This window comes from Clarias gariepinus, chromosome 6, assembly GCF_024256425.1.
Source record: "Clarias gariepinus isolate MV-2021 ecotype Netherlands chromosome 6, CGAR_prim_01v2, whole genome shotgun sequence".
Classification (NCBI taxonomy): Eukaryota; Metazoa; Chordata; class Actinopteri; order Siluriformes; family Clariidae; genus Clarias; species Clarias gariepinus.
Genome location: NC_071105.1, coordinates 92,542 through 110,051, shown reverse-complemented (window position 1 = coordinate 110,051; position 17,510 = coordinate 92,542). Strand labels below are relative to the sequence as shown.

Below are 17,510 nucleotides of genomic sequence, written 5' to 3'. Positions count from 1 at the left end.
TCTGGCTCTCCCTTTTAGTTATGCTGTCATAGTTAGTCCTGCCGGAGTCTCTGCTTGCACTCTACAGTTAATATACATTCACATTATACATTGTGTGACTGTGACCATACCTAACTGCCATCTCTCCTCTTCTTCTCTTTCCCCCCCTCTTTCTTTTTCCTCTCTCCTCCTGTCCCCCCCTTTCACTCTTTCTCTCTCTCTCTGTCGAGCTACACATGTCGTTCCTGAGCTGCCAGTGATCCAGACTCCCTCTGCCCTCCGGACCTGTCTGACCCATCCTGGTGCCCCGCTTCTGGCTGAAGATCTCGTCACATGGATGCCCCGTGTGTCTCTCTGGGATGCGTCTGGTGTCTGGGAATGATTCTCTCCACCTAGAAAATGGTTCTGGCCTTGACTGGTGTTGGCAACTGTTTCTCTGGGGACTTGACAGTTCGATAGTTCATGACTGGAACTTCTTACAAGTCTACCTGGGTCTTCAATAACTACCTGGACTCCATATTAACATCAATTAACATCAGCTATTATAGCTGAACTGCCTCCCACCCTACACACTGTATAAATGCAGATCATTTACTGCTTTCTGCTTCACCCAAATGAGGATGGGTTCCCTGTTGAGTCTGGTTCCTCTCAAGGTTTCTTCCTATTACCATCTCAGGGAGTTTTTCCTTGCCACTGTCGCCCTCGGCTTGCTCACCAGGGACAAACTGACCATTTTGATTCATACAAATTCACATTTCATACAAACTTAAATAATTCTTTTGACTATGTAAAGCTGCTTTGCGGCAATGAAAATTGCTAAAAGCGCTATACAAATAAAATTGAATTGAATTGAATTGAATTCCACAGCGCAAGAGAGAGAAAAAACGTTGGCTCAGTTGTGATCATGTAATGCTCAGCGTCAAAACAAAAAGCGCATGCGTGATACATGGTACTCGTAAACCAAGACTTGTTCGTTTTCCAAGTCAAAATGTAGTAAAGATCTTTGCTTGCGGAAGTCTTGCGGAAGACTTGCAAACCGCATTACTCACAATCCGAGGTTCCACTGTGTCCTCTTATGATTTTGTAAAGCTGTTCTGTGACAATGACCTTTGTTAAATGGTCAAATAAATTTAAATTGAATTATGTGTGTAAAAGAACACGGAACAACACTAACAGTCTGGAAGTTGATTCATGTCAATTGAACAAAAAATGAAGTTGTTGTTCAGGTGAAACAAAACGTCTCAGGTTACTGTGCTGTAATCCTGTTCCCTGAAAAAGCGGGAACGAGATGCTGCATGAAAACGCTATGGGAACATCTCTTTATTGTTACCAGTTGTGAAGCATGTGTGTATCAAACACGTCAAATTTTGGCTTATATAACCTTGGTCAGGTGACGTCATCTAATGAAGTGCACCTGCAGGTTATAAATAAAAGTGAACCGGAAACATCCTCAGTAAATTTTTCTCTGAAAGGACGTCTGAAGGGACGTTCAGTCACGCAAGCAGTCAAAGCTGCTTTGACTTACACCACTGGCTAGTGCGGTGGACGTAAATCTAAAGAGCACGTACTGGACGTAGTAAGTTAAGTCTCTCCTGCTCCTGAGCTGGAAAAAGGCGGAGGACAGAATGCTTCAAGAACAACTGGGTGCATTTTTGAGAATGGAACTTTCGAAAGATAGTTCGGGTGAGGATGCAGAATGGCCTTGACTAGCTCAGGGGCAAAGTCTAGGCAGGATGAAGAGACTGACAAAGCCTGCAGATCTCCAATTCTATACAAAGAAGTAATGGCCATAAGAAAAACCATCTTGAGAGTCAGAAGCCTGACAGGCGCTGACTCTAGTGATGTTTAAAGTGGTGTCAATCAGACCTTTGAGCACAATAGCTAAGTCCCAGGATGGAACCGTCGCTCTAGTAAGCGGCCTCAACCATTTAGCTTCACGAATAAACCGGGCAACTAAAGTGTTGGAACCCCATCGGTCAGAACATGACAGACTGAAATAGCGGCTACGTATGTTCTAAGAGTAGTAGGGCTTAAGCCTGAAAACAACTTTTCTTGCAGGAACTCCAGCACTGAAAAAATTTGGCAGTAAACTGGGTCTAAATTTTTTTGCCACGCACCAACTTTCAAATACACTCCATTTGAGGACATAAGTTCTTCTAGCCGAGGGAGCCCTAGCACTTAAAATAGTTTGGATGGCTGAAGACCAGCGTCTGTTAATTGGCCCCCCTCAGTGGCCAGATGTAAAGGTATCCAGAAGATCCCTTCTCACTGGAATCACCCACGGTGAGCCGTCGAGGAGAGATATTAGATCCGAGAACCATACTTTGGTCGGCCAACGGGCGCTATCAATAAGAGGTGCAGGGGGTGTCCGGCTCATCACACTCTCCTTCTGAGCTTCCCGCCTTGCGAGAGTCAGACCTGGTCAGGTCTTGGTGGCCGACAGTCCCGACTCTTGAGCACAGCAAGGAAAAAATTTCTCGAAGGCCTGTTCATATTGTCAGGAGCCGGCAGAAAGAAGAAGAGAGCTAAAGGAGCAGGACCCAAGTGCAGATTACAGCGCCAAAAAGGGGGCGTGGCACGTCGGCGGTCGTGCACTTCCGTGTTTCGGGGGGAATCCCGATGACGTAATACAGTCTTGTAAAAACAGGTCGAAAAACCAGAAAGATCCGTCCGCGGAGCGTGAATCAAAAGGGAGCGAGCAGAGACGTTGTCGTGAGCCAGTGCGAGAGTTCAAAGCCAATGAGTCAGTCAGCGAGGCAAAAAGACAAGGGGTTGGTGACAAGGCGCTTGATTTGGGAGACATGAAAGGTAGGGTTTATCCGGTGCATAGTGGAGGGCAGGCGTAACCTGACAGAGCACGAGTTGATAATCTTGGTAACGGTGAATGGGCCAATGAACCTAGGGGACAGTTTACGTGAAATGGTTTTGAGGGGAATGTCTCGCGTGGCAAGCATCACTCTATCGCCGATCCTGTATCTAGGGACAGCCGAGCGTCGTCTGTCTGCTTGTCGCTTGAAGGTTTGTACTGATCTTAGGAGTTGGGAACAGGCTCTCTGCCAGGTCCCTTTACAGCGCCACACAAAACTCTGTGCTGAAGGGACCATAACCTCTTCTTCCTGAGAAGGGAACAGGGGTGGTTGATACCCCAAACAGCACTGGAAAGGAGACATTCTTGTAGATGAGGTGGGAAGGGAGTTGTGGGCGTATTCTACGGATTCTGTGATGTCATGCACCTCAAAGCGGTTTCCAGCTTCTGGTTTGTTCTCTCTGTCCATTTCACTGAGGATGGTAACCCGATGACAGGCTAGGCGTAGCACCGATGAGTCTGCAGAAGGCCTTCCAGAAGTGTGCAGAAAACTGGGGTCCCCTGTCAGAAACAATGTCAACAGGAAGTCTGTGGAGCCGAAAAACATGGAGGATGAGCAGCTCAGCAGTCTCCTTGGCTGAAGGGAGTTTAGTCAGGGGGACGAAATGGGCAGATCTGGAGAAACGATCAACGATGGTCATAGTGCAGGAGTTCCCCTCTGAAGTTGGAAGTCCTGTGACGAAGTCAAGGGCGATGTGAGACCAAGGACGGTGAGGGATGGGGAGGGGTTGAAGGAAACCGGCTGAAGGTTGGTTGGGTGACTTGTTTCTTGAACACGCCTCGCATGCAGCCACGAATCCAAAAATGTCTTCCCTCATAGTTGCCCACCAGAAACGTTGCTGAATCAGGTACAAGGTGCGGGCCCCCCCGGGGTGACAGGCCAGTCTGGAACAGTGTCCCCATTCGAGTACCTGTGGGCGAACTGATTCGGGGACAAATAGGTGGTTGGAAGGAGCGTTGCTTGGGCCTGGTTCTTGATCCAGGGCCTGTCTGACCAGGACTTCGATGTCCTGTTGGGTGGCAGCCACAAGGCAGTGTGGTGGGAGAATGCTTTCAGTCGGGGAACGATTCTGGGGCGACGAGAATTGTCGTGAAAGAGCATTGGTTTGGTATTCTTAGAGCCTGGGCGGTAAGATATAGTGAAGTTAAACCTTGAAAAAAATAAAGACCAGCGGGCTTGGCGAGCATTTAACCTCTTGGCTAATATTAGGTATTCAAGGTTTCTGTGGTCTGTCCAAACCAAAAAGGGATGCTGAGCCCCCTCCAACCAATGTCTCCACTCTTCAAGGGCTAGCTTGACGGCTAGTAGCTCTCGATCACCAATGTCGTAATTCCTTTCGGCAGGAGTAATACGATGAGAAAAAAATTAACAGGGATGTAACTTGTTGTCTTTGGGGCTTCTCTGAGAAAGGATAGCTCCAGCCCCGGTCTCGGAAGCATCCACCTCAACTGTGAATTGGAGGGAGGGGTCCGGGATAGAAAGGATGGGAGCTGAAGTAAATGTTTGTTTGAGGTTAGTAAAGGACTCCTCTGCCCTTGTGTTCCACCGAAAGGGAAGTTTTGAGGAGGTGAGGGCTGTGAGGGGAGCAGCCAAAGTGCTATAGTTCCTTATGAATCTACGATAAAAATTGGCAAACCCTTAGAAGCGTTGGAGGTCCCGTCTTGAGGTGGGCGTGGGCCAGTTAGTAACTGCTTTGACTTTGGAGGGTTCCATCTGGATTTTGGAGGGAGAAATCACAAACCCCAGAAAAGAAGTGGATTTCTGGTGAAAATCACATTTTTCCGCCTTGACAAAAAGTTTGTTCTCAAGCAGCCTCTGTAATACCTGGCAAACGTGGGTAACATGTTCATCAAGGGAGCGAGAAAATATTAAGATGTCGTCCAGGTAGACAAACACACACACATTCAGAAAGTCTCTTAAGACATCATTTATCAGGGCTTGAAAAACCGCGGGTGCATTAGTTAGTCCAAAGGGTACCACTAGATATTTGTAATGACCAGTAGGCATGTTAAATGCTGTTTTCCACTCGTCCCCTTCCCTGATCCTAATGAGGTGATAGGCATTACGAAGGTCCAGTTTCGTGAAGATGCGTGCTCCCTGCAAAAGCTCAAAAGCCGTGGTCATGAGGGGAAGAGGATACCGATTTTTAATTGTGATTTCATTAAGTCCCCGATAATCAATGCAGGGTCGTAAAGATTTGTCTTTTTTCTCCACAAAGAAGAATCCCGCCCCTGCAGGTGAGGAAGAAGGTCGGATGATTCCAGCTGCTAGCGATTCAGTGATGTATTGGTCCATGGCCTTTCTTTCAGGGGAAGAAAGAGAATAAAGACGCCCCCTCGGGGGGGCTGTGCCTGGGAGAAGATCTATGGCACAATCATATGGTCGATGTGGTGGCAGGGAGGTAGCACGAGACTTACTGAAAACCTCTCGGAGGTCAGTATACTCCGGGGGCACATTGGTGAGATCAGGGAACTCCCCTTTATCTGTAGTAGTAGAAGAAGGCTGAATGGATGCAGAGAGAAGGCATGAGGACAGACAGGAAGTGTTCCACCCTAGGATCGTGTTCCTGACCCAATCTACATGAGGATTGTGTTTTACTAGCCAGGGGCGTCCAAGAACAATTGGGGTGTGGGACTTATGCATGATGAGAAATTAAATAGTCTCTGTGTGATTGCCGGAAATTCTTAAACTTACGGGGAGAGTGCGGTGAGTGATGGGGTTAAGGCTGCTACCATCCAAAGCTTGAACAGGAAGAGGGCGCTCAAGGGGGGTGGAGGAGATCTTGAGGGTTTCTACAGTGTGGGGGCAGAACAGGTTCTGGTCAGCTCCAGAGTCAATGAGGGCCCATACTGTGTGGGATCTGTTGTTGATGGTCACCTGGACAGGAAGGCAGGAGCGAGGGATTGAGTTAGTGTCCTGTTTCTGGCCCCCTAGGACCCTCAGTTTCACTAGGGGGCCTTGCCTTTTAACGGACAGGTCTCCCGAAAGTGGCCAGCTTGACCACAATAGAAGAAGGCTCTTTCCCTGCGTCGACACAGGCGCTCTTCTTGGGAGATGCGGGTGCGATCTATTTGCATGGGTTCCGGAGCAGGTTCAGGAAGAGAAGGTGAGCTGCAGTCTCTGGGTGTGCGGCACCTCCCCCGTTGTCTAAGATGAAGACGACTGTCGACGCGACCGGAGAGGTCCGCTAGAGGGAAGTTCAAGAGAAGGTAATTCGTCCTTCACAGAATCCGCCAGACCATTAACGAAGGCGTCGCACAAGGCACGCTCATCCCAACCACTGGAGGCCGCCAGGGTACGAAACTCAATAGCAAAGTCATAAGCAGAACGAGAACCTTGTCGCAGATTGAGGATTTGGGTAGCTGCCTCTCGTCCGGTATAGGAGCGATCGAACACTCTTCGCATCTCGGTGGTGAAAGAGTGGAAGTCCCTGCAGCATGGAGCCTGAGCATCCCACAGGGCCGTGCCCCATTCCCGGGCCCTACCCGAGAGTAGGGTGATGATGTATGCGACTTTGGAGCGTTCAGTGGGGAAGGACAACGATTGCAGCTCTAAAACCAGGGAGCATTGGGACAAGAAGGAACGGCAGGTACCAGGATCGCCATCATAGGAAGGTGGGGTTGGTAGGCGGGGTTCATGAGTTTGTAGAGGAGCTGTCGCTGGAACAGCAGCAGGGGCCGGGGGCGGCGCCGGGGGCACCGCCTGGAGGTGCTGAATTTGTGACGAAAGAGCAGCAAGGGAACCTGTAATGGTTTGAAGAGTCTGGTTGATGCTTTGGAGATCCTGCTGGTGAGAGCCCAACATGACACCCTGGCTCTCCAAAGCGGTCCTTAGCCTGTTTAGTTCTGCTGGGTCCATCTTGGCCAGATTATTCTGTCAGGAGCCGGCAGAAAGAAAAAGAGAGCTAAAGGACCAGGACCCAAGTGCAGATTACAGCGCCAAAAAGGGGGCGTGGCACGTCGGCGGTCGAGCACTTCCGTGTTTCGGGGGGAATCCCGATGACGTAATACAGGCTTGTAAAAACAGGTCGAAAAAACAGAAAGATCCGTCCGCGGAGCGTGAATCAAAAGGGAGCGAGCAGAGACGTTGTCGTGAGCCAGTGCGAGAGTTCAAAGCCAATGAGTCAGTCAGCTAGGCAAAAATCCGAAAGGGGAGCGAGCAGAGACGTAACCGTGAACCGAAGCGAAAGGTCAAAAACAGCCGGGAAACACACAGCGAACAAGATCCAAAAAACGAGAGACTAGAAGCGAAAACCGAGAACAAGCGAGGTCGAAGACGGAGATAACTAACACGAAAAGAAACGCTAGAAAACTGGGCTCTTGAAGGCACGCAATAATCTGGCAGCGAGACAGCGCTCTGCGCTTCCTTAAATCCCGGGAGAAATTAGTTGTGAATTGGATGCCGGTGTGTAAAGAGGCGGGGCGTGTGAAAAAGAATGACAGCCAGAAAACATGAGCACGTGTGAGAGCGAGAGGACATGACAGCGTGGGAAAAAGGGGAGAAATAACGGCAGTTCAAGATGGCAACGTGACACATATAATCTCGCCTCCCGAAACATAGTGGCGACGTAATTAACAGCGTCGCCAAAGAGGCCGGAAGGCAAGATGGGGCCATCAAGGAGGAATGCACGATCCTTATCCTTGATGCCTGCTTAGTTACATGGAGAGACAGGTCTGTGGCTCGCTGTGAAACGCCCTATCATCAACAGCCCCGCCAGTGCTCAGGTCTTTTAGCAAGTCAAAAAACATCTTTTACATACACATACACACGCATACATTAATAACATTATTATATTGGTTTTGGTGCACCTTGTTTGTTTGTTTGTTGGTTTGTTTTCACTCAATACACTTTGGTTTTGTAATTGTTATTGTGCTGTGTCGTTCCTGATATTTACTAACCCTTATTTAGATTCACGACCCCGTAGCATTGTAACTAGCTGTAATATCAAAGCCGAACGTTACAAGTCGATGGCACGAAAACACGGGATGAATAAGGCTTATTTCAAGAATGAATTAACTTGTCATGGAGGTCGCTAAAAAAGGGGAGAAAGCGTTGTTGAGGCTCCTCCCCCTGGCCACCCGACAGAAACCTGTCATCTAACTTTAAGCGCTTGGGAGAAGCTCGCCTTTGTGGCCATTCGATATGCAGTCGCTCACCCGCACGCGTTACTACCTTGAGTAACTCATCATACACTCTGTCATCACAAAAGGAGTGTTCTGAGGTGACTTTACCATCTCTACAAAAGCGAGAGAGGAAGTCTCTCCTGCCTATTGACAAGAAGCGCCGGAGCGCGCTTGAGAAGTGAACGGAAAAACTCCATCTCATGCGCGTCTGCCAGATCTGCATGTAAGCCCCAGGAATGCGCCACGGAGGATTTAATCGGGAGGAGATCACAGTGCTCACACTCTCCCTGAAGCCAGAGGAAAGCGTGCTCTTTCCACAAACACTCAAAACAGAAAGTGTGGACATCTATCACACGGAGGCACGCATCTCGCTTGAAACTCTGACATATCGGTGAGTTAAACACTTTCTAAATTTGCTTGCACACACACACACGAAAACACAAAGCACCCCTGAAGACAAAAAGATCTGAGGATGTTTCCGGTTCACTCTTGTTTATAACCTGCAGGTGCACTTCATCAGATGATGTCACCTGACCGAAGTTATATAAGCCAAAATTTAGCGTTTGATACACACATGCTTTACAACCGGTAACAACAAAGAGACGTTCCCATAGCGCTTTCACGCAGCATCGAGTGTAGCTTTTAAAAGGGAACAGCTGATTTTCCTGGACGAAAGAGAATCTTCATCAACATACACCTGATGTAATCGTGTGCTAAATCTGTTTCATAGCTAAAGGGCGAGCGATTGCTATCCCAGTGGATCTGGACTGTCAAGTGAGTAATCTGTTTATAAAGTCCAACAACATCGTTCAGAAAACAGCTCTGAGCTGGAGACTGTCTGCCCGTAACGCTGTTCGGAGGGACTCGGTCCTCACGGCCTCCAGAGACTACCGCAACATCATCGAGAGACTGCAGGTGATTGTGTGACCACCACACCCGCTGTTACACTGTCTACACATCTCTACAGTCTGTTTATTATCTGTGTGTGTGTGTGTGTGTGTGTGTGTGTGTGTGTAGGACATAGTGTCAGCGTTAGAGGAGCGTTTGAGGCCACTGGTCCAGGCGGAGCTGTCGGTGTTGGTGGATGTTCTCCATCGTCCAGAGCTGCTGTTTCCTGAACACACTGAAGCTCATCGCAAGTGTGAGAGTGGAGGCTTCATCTGCAAGTACGCACTTCACACATTTCCTCAAACTCACACACACTCTGAAAACACTGAAAACACCACAGTCATTTATTAAATCTTCAGTGGTGTTTGTTCAGTGTGATCTGTAGATGTGGATAAATCTGTGTGTTTTTTTCTGATAAAACAGACTGATAAAGCACACGAAGCAGCTGCTGGAGGAGAATGAGGAGCGTCTTTGCATCAAAGTTCTGCAGACTCTCAGAGAAATGATGACCAAAGACCGCGGATATGGAGAAAAGGTAGGAGCATGTGAGACATGAGGATGCCAGTAAAGTGAAAATCTGTAAACATTATCAGATTATTTAAGTTTATTTATGAATCCGTTAATTATCACTCAGACTTACACACCTCCGTGTCTCCTGCAAAAAACATCTTAAAAAGTTAATCAATCTAATAACATTTATCTGCGAATTCAGATAACAAAATTGCAATAAACTTAATAATAGTAAGATTATCAACCTGTCGCGTTTGGAGTATAGCAGGTGAGGGTTAGGGTGTTAAGGTTAGGACTTAAATATTTTAATAAGAGAAGCAAACATAAACTAAACATGAACAAACCAAAACTATAACATGAAGATTAAAAAAAACCCAAACCAGGCCAATCCAACAAGAGCGATCAACAGTTAACAACACAGTGTTAGAACAGACGGGACAACAAAAACTGATGCAAGACAAAGAACCAAACCTAGGACACAACTTTTTATAAACAGACTAATTATTAACCTCAACTCGGGTGAGCCCAGGCATTACCTGGCTATGGTGCACTCACAGTCCAACACATTCCGGACACGACCCTAACCTGTTACCAGGGAGCAGCTGATATGCAACATTAGTTTTATTTTTTAGATTTTGTTAAAATTCTAAACAAACCTACGAATCATTTGTTCCCACCCCAGAGGAGACCGCGCTGCCTGTCCCTGTGATTAGAGACATAACTGGGGCCCTGTAAGCCACGCCCCTCCCCCTCTTACATTAGTCAGAGATTGTTCACTCAGATTGGAGAAGAGTACTGAGTGTTGGTTCACACACACACACACACACACACACACACACACGTGCATGTTTCCTCACACTCCTCACTCCTGCATGTGTCTATAAAGCGCATTGTTTTTCGTTACTGTGACGTGATTTATATCCCGTGTACTCCACCGGTGTGTGCCGCACTAACCCCGCCTTCACTCCTCTCTTACAGCTCGTGGCGTATGATGATGAGATGGATGTTACTGAGGTTGTGTGCTTTTTTTTCTTCATCATGTCCTTCTTCTTTATACTTCTCAGATTTTTTTCTTCTGTGTAAACTTTGTGTCTCGTGTTTAGTGTGAGGAGGTGTTTGGTGTGTGTGTGTGTGTGTGTGTGTGTGTGTGTGGAAGTGAACAGCTAACTGGTCCTAAAACAGCTCTTAAATATTATGAATTTATAAGTAAATAGGTTTTTATTTACTCGCAGAGATTAAACACAGTCGTCATGTATTTTGAAGTTTATTGCATTAGAGCAGCAGAAAGCCGTACTGAACCCTGGAGATCTGCTGTCTCAGCGGTGCAGTGTGTAGTGTTGTCTCCTCACATCTCCTGCTTCGCCCTGAGCTGGAATAACTGTCTGTGTGGAGTTTCTAATATTCTCATCATGTTTTTATGTTTTCTTTAAATTCTCCTCTTATTCTTATTTTCTCTGTACAGTCTTTTCATGTCCTCTTTAAGTTCCCCCCCATATTCTCCTCATGCTCTATTCAAAAGTGTGTGTGTGCGTGTGTGTGTGTGTGTGTGTGTGGAGCTTTGAGGAGAGAACGCTTGTTGCACCTTGCCACCTGTAGCAGTACAGTAAATCAGAATATTTTCTAAGGCAGAGTTTAAGTGCTTTGAGGCTGCAGGTGTAGAGACGGGTTCGGGTCACAACCCACAGCTTTTAGCCCTTGTTCACATGGGCGTTAAAAACGAGCGTTTTTCTTGCGTTCGTAGCGTCCGGTGAGCGCGGATCAAGCAGCGAGTGTTTTCTTCATAAACCACAAAAAACCTTCCTTTAATCCGACGTTGTGCAGTCAGAGAGTGACCCCGGTAGCGGCGGGCTTTCATATCCAGTTCCGACACACTGCCCCTACAGGTTAACACACACACTACAATCTGGGCTGCAGGCTGACGTTAGACAAACGAACGCCAGTGTCAATCGAGCGCCACTACAAAACACAACATAAACGTCTAGGACGTTCAGAGCGCGTTCGTTTATCCAAAAACTTAACGCCCGTGTGAACAAGGCCTTAAACAGATCTTTTACTGAGTTTTTCTTTCTGGCTGCTGATCATCAGGTGCCTTTCACTAATCTACTCAGTACACCTGAGCTGTATGATACTGTGTGTGTGTGTGTGTGTGTGTGTGTGTGTGTGTGTGCATGTGTGTGTGTTCACTGTGCATGTTGATGACTAACACTGCGTTAGTGTTCTGCTCTACTCACACACTCAGCAGGGGGATTTGAATCTGCCACCAAAACAGCAGGAGGATCACAGAAGGGTACGTCACTATGACCCCTGACCACTGACCCTGTAATCTTTAATCCTGGGGTCTGGCATCATAAAACTCACTGTACATATATGACTGGCTACACACACACACACACACACACACACACAGACTGCTATTTAATGTAGATGCTCTCGCAGGGTGAGGCACTGAGGCAGTTACTGGTGAACCGTTACTATGGCAACTTCAGGAGTGGAGGGAGAAGAGACAGTCTGACCACCTTCACTAACTCAGGACTCACACCTGCGGGTCCAAACAAGAACCAGTCAGGTGGGTTTGTTTTACTGGTTACATCTGCTGGAGTTGTTGGCTTTTACTGGAGTAATGGATCCTTCTATGTTTCCAACAGTTTCTGTCTTAAAAGTTGTAGAAGTTATAGATTTGCTAAAAAAATGTGACAGCAAGTGTGCGTTTGTTCCTGTATGTGGCTGTGTGTGTGTGTGTGTGTGTGTGTGTGTGTGTAGGTCGAGCTGAGATGTCTTTAACAGAAGTTCAGTGTCATTTGGACCGCGAGGGGGCGTCTGACCTGGTCATCGACCTCATCATGAACACCAACAGTGACCGCGTCTTTCACGAGAGCATCCTATTGGCTATCGCATTGCTGGAGGGCGGGAACACTACTATACAGGTCAGAGTGGGCACAAATAGAATACCTTATCCTCTGTGTGTGTGTGTGCGTGTGTGTGTGTGTGTGTGTGTGTGTGTTTTGTAATGTAATGTGTCTGCTTTACTGCAGCGTTCGTTTTATAAACGTCTCACTGAGGATAAAAAGTCAGAAAAGTTCTTCCGGGTCTTTTATGACCGAATGAAAGCCGCACAGTTGGAGATCAAAGCCACGGTTACCGTCAACACCAGTGACCTCGGCAACAAGCGTCGTGACGACCATGCAGACCGGGACACACCTCAAAGGCGTAGAGGTCAGCTATGTAACATCAGCATCTCTCTTAACCTTATAAAGGGACTAAAGTGCACTAGACAGTGTCTAAGGGATGAAATGCACTATACAGTCTCTAAGGGATGAAGTGCCCTATACAGTGTATAAGGGATGAAGGGCAGTGTACAGTGTGTAGATCACAAACTGTGTTATATAGTGTGTAAGTGATAAAGTGCACTATGGAGTGTGCAGGGTCAGTTTGGGATTGCATGCTGGTCCCTAATGGTTGTTATTACCCCGCTTTAGGGAAGGACTCGATGCTGATGGTGACAGACGATGCTCGGGAGCAGCTCCTGGAAGCATCCGCAGTGACCAAGAAGGCGTTCGGCTCGTACCGGCGTGACGCTGACCCCGAGGAGGGGTACGGTCATGCTGATGGTGATAAGGGGGGCGGGGACAAAGGAGCGGAGCAAGGCGAAATGAGCCCCGTCATCCTCATCATGCAGCCAATCCTGCGCTTTCTCCAGCTGCTGTGTGAGAACCACAACCGAGACCTTCAGGTGTGTGTGTGTGTGCGTGTGTACTAGATCCCATACTGACACAATTTCTCAAACTATACCAACAAATAAAACAAATAAAAAAATAATTATCTCTTAGCAGTGGGTATATTCCAAAATCTTTTAAATTGAATTGATACAGTATTTGGTAGCTCAGGCCAGGGTTAGCTCAGTGGTTAAGGCATTGGACTACGGTTCGGAAGATCCCAGGTTCAAACCCCACAACCACCAAGTTGCCACTGTTGGGCCCTTGAGCGTGGCCCTTAACCCACAACTGCTCGAATGTATAATGAGATTTAAAAAAATTTAAGTCGCTCTGGATATTGTAGTATTTGGTTTGTGTATATTTGTGTGTTATACTTTGTCCTACAGAACTTCCTGCGTTGCCAGAATAATAAGAACAACTATAACCTGGTGTGTGAGACGCTGCAGTTCCTCGACTGTATCTGTGGCAGCACCACGGGGGGTCTGGGGCTGCTGGGGCTCTACATCAACCAGCACAACGTCGCCCTCATCAACCAGACTGTAGAGAGCCTCACTGAGTACTGCCAGGGCCCCTGCCACGACAACCAGGTACACACCGTCACCACGACAATCAGGTACAAACCGTCACCACGACAACCAGGTACACACCGTCACCACGACAACCAGGTACACACCATCACCACGACAAACAGGTACACACCGTCACTACGACAACCAGGTATACACCGTCACCACGACAACCAGGTACACACCGTCACCATGTATAAACAGGTACACACTGTCACCACGACAACCAGGTACACACCGTCACCACGACAATCAGGTACACACCGTCACCACGACAACCAGGTACACACCGTCACCATGTATAAACAGGTACACACCATCACCACGACAACCAGGCACACACCGTCACCACGACAAACAGGTACACACCGTCACCACGTATAAACAGGTACACACCGTCACCACGACAACCAGGTACACACCGTCATCATGTATAAACAGGTACACACCATTACCACGACAACCAGGTACACACCGTCATCATGTATAACCAGGTACACACCGTCACCACGACAACCATGTACACACCGTCACCACGACAACCAGGTACACACCGTCACCACGACAACCAGGTACACACCGTCACCATGTATAAACAGGTACACACCGTCACCACGACAACCAGGTACACACCGTCATCATGTATAAACAGGTACACAACGTCACCACGACACCCAGGTACACACCGTCACCACGACAACCATGTATACACCGTCACCACGACAACCAGGTACACACCGTCACCACGACAACCAGGTACACACCGTCACCACGACAACCATGTATACACCGTCACCACGACAACCAGGTACACACCGTCACCACGACAACCAAGTACACACCGTCACCACGACAACCAGGTACACACCGGCAACAGGTATACACCGTCACCACGTATAAACAGGTACACCCCATCACCCCGACAACCAGGTACACACCGTCACCACGACAACCAGGTACACACCATCACCACGACAACCAAGTACACACAGTCACCACGACAACCAGGTACACACCGTCACCACAGCAACCAAGTACACACCGTCACCACGTATAAACAGGTACACCCCGTCACCACGACAACCAGGTACACACCGTAACCACGACAACCAGATACACATAGATAATTATACACTGTTAGTTAATGTTTTATTAAATGGAATTCCGGTGTGTGTGTGTGTGTGTGTGTGTGTGTGTGTGTGTAGAATTGCATTGCCACTCATGAGTCTAATGGCATTGATATCATCATCTCTCTGATCCTGAATGACATCAATCCACTTGGGAGGAAGAGGATGGACCTGGTGCTGGAGCTAAAGGTGACCTGATTAACACTTACCTTACCCACACACACACGTTTTATACACACACACACACACACACACACACACACACACGTCTTACATACACCCAATGTTTTAATTAACTAGGCATGACATCGCACCTTTGAGTGACCTGCTGCTGCAGCTTGAACTGCTGTAAATGTGTTTTTCACCAAATGCCCAAATGTTCTCAGAGCTGCTGGTGTCTTCACTCTGAACATCCTGTAAACACACTCTGTACTGGTTGTCTTTACTTTAACCCTGTGCTACACCTGTTATGATTCCTTTATGAGTCTGGTTCCTCCAAGGTTCCTCGTTGTGTCCTCTCAGGGAGTTCCTCCTCATCATCGTCGCCTCTGTCATGTGATCTGTGTACAGATGCTCCAGGCTCTGCGGCTGCTGTTAAAAGCAGTTTATCAGTGAAACTCAATGGAATAATTAGGACATAAATAAACACACTGCTGTTAACCACATCTCTGAGAAGAGCAATTAAGTGTTATTACATCAGTGTAACAGGACAAACCTGGGCAACAAGAAACAGCTGTTAGTTACATTTTATTAGTGAAGAATGTGTGCCGTGTGCTCAGCTGGGTTTAAATATCGGAAAACACAACCTGGGATCCTGATCTATCAGATCGTATTCATGTTTAGATCTCTAACCCGACTTTGCTGATCCAATACTTTTGGAGGAGATTGTGTACATGCAAACCTCCTTACAAAGTGAGATCACCTCTCTCTCTCTCTCTCTCTCTCCTGTTCAGAATAACGCCTCCAAGCTGCTGTTGGCCATCATGGAGAGCCGCCATGACAGTGAGAACGCAGAGAGGATCCTCTACAACATGAGACCCAAAGAGCTGGTGAGGACTACTGTCCCACACATACACACACACTCACACACACACACACACACACACACACACACACACACACACAGTTTATTACATATTATGCAGTAATATTATATTACTGTATATTAATGACCAGACTAACAACACTGTCACTTGACACAAGACAGTAAAAGCAGAGTGTGTGTGTGTCTCTGTGTCTCAGGTGGAGGTGATAAAGAAAGCGTACCAGCAGGGGGAGACAGACTTCGATGATGATGAGGAGAATGCGGAGGAACACGCTGCTTCACCTCGGAACGTCGGCCATAACATCTATATCCTTGCACATCAGGTAAACACACACACACACGCACACACACACACACACATTAATCAGTGCGCATGTTTTTTGATCAAAGTTTATTTATTTATTTTCAAACTTTACAGAAAAAACACAACAAAAGAGAACACCAAACCAAATCCCCCCCAACATCAGACAAACACAGGGATGCCATAACAATCAGATGTCCATAAAAAAATAAAATAAAATAATAATAAGTAATCTTCACACACACTTTCTTTACGGTACTATATTATCTGCGTTCATGCCTGTAGGTGCATGTTATTCACAAGTTCTGACGCGTGTCTTTAGTTACACAGTGTCACCGACGACATCAGACGTTTAGTTGATTTCTTTGTCTCTTGTTTATTTTCAACATCAAAAACAACGGTTGTTACAGTTTCTTGCATAAATCCACTGTAGTCACGACAAGTCGCTTGCTGTGTTCTGTAGCTTCAATAGATTACAGTTACAACAACTTATTTTACTGTATTCCTTTTAGCTTACTGTCTCACGGTCAAAAGCTTGTGTGCTCCACACCTTTCTGTATCCTTCCGTGTCTTAACAACAACTACAACTAACGTGCGTGATAGACATGGAACTGCATAACTGTGGGATGATGTCACAGAACAACACATGAAATGATGTCACAATACAAATTATATGTATGATACTTAATGCTTAATGCTTAACTAATAAACTGAAATAAGATAAACATAACAACAAATCACAAGAATGAAATATGGCCCTTACATTTCCAGCCCCTAATTGACAGGCAGGAAGACTGACAATTACACACATTTTTTTGTTTTGTTGTTTTTTCTTTTTTTTACAATTGGGCCACAACATTTGCTATTGGATTAAAATTTGAATTAACTTTCTTAACACTTTAGACATTTGTTAACGGTTTAACTTAAGGTATTCGTATCGCTGCGTACCAAATGAAAGAAACATGACTACTTCATAAGGTAATTAACAGTCCATTTCACATATCAGGCACAGCTTATCGATGGGTCTTTCCAGGGTACTGGTTTTAGTTTTGACCAGTACACGTCTCACAAGTCCTTTTTTATCAGGGAACGCTTTCGTGATCTGTCCGACGACCCATGAATTTCTTGGAGAAGACTCATCAATTATTAGAACTACGTCTCCAATTGAGAGGTTTTTTCTCACCTGAGACCATTTTTGGCGCTCCTGAAGCAAGGGCAAGTATTCACGCACCCATCGCTTCCAGAATAGGTCGGCAAGGTACTGAATTTGCTTCCACTTGCGACGTGCGTAAATGTCCTCTTTTTTAAAAAGACCAGGAGGCAAGTTTGGCTGTTTTTTCATCAGCAGCAGGTGGTTAGGTGTCAGGGGCTCCAGGTCTGTGGGATCGTCT

The 17,510-nt window shown here is 46.8% G+C and overlaps 1 protein-coding gene across 4 annotated transcripts in view; it reads left to right on the top strand.

Annotated features, from left to right (window-relative positions):
* Positions 1-17,510, top strand: part of itpr1a (inositol 1,4,5-trisphosphate receptor, type 1a) — a 147,565-nt gene that overhangs the window by 99,824 nt on the left and 30,231 nt on the right. For 3 of the 4 annotated variants that reach the window (XM_053498072.1, XM_053498075.1, XM_053498074.1), the window contains 13 exons: positions 8,700-8,884; positions 8,987-9,135; positions 9,281-9,392; positions 10,346-10,381; positions 11,607-11,654; positions 11,804-11,933; positions 12,128-12,291; positions 12,400-12,580; positions 12,844-13,097; positions 13,467-13,667; positions 14,852-14,962; positions 15,727-15,822; positions 16,016-16,141. In XM_053498072.1, coding sequence (XP_053354047.1) covers positions 8,700-8,884; positions 8,987-9,135; positions 9,281-9,392; positions 10,346-10,381; positions 11,607-11,654; positions 11,804-11,933; positions 12,128-12,291; positions 12,400-12,580; positions 12,844-13,097; positions 13,467-13,667; positions 14,852-14,962; positions 15,727-15,822; positions 16,016-16,141 — 1,793 coding nt within the window. The remainder of the gene's footprint in view (positions 1-8,699; positions 8,885-8,986; positions 9,136-9,280; positions 9,393-10,345; positions 10,382-11,606; positions 11,655-11,803; positions 11,934-12,127; positions 12,292-12,399; positions 12,581-12,843; positions 13,098-13,466; positions 13,668-14,851; positions 14,963-15,726; positions 15,823-16,015; positions 16,142-17,510) is intronic. The other variant, XM_053498073.1, reaches the window with a different exon arrangement.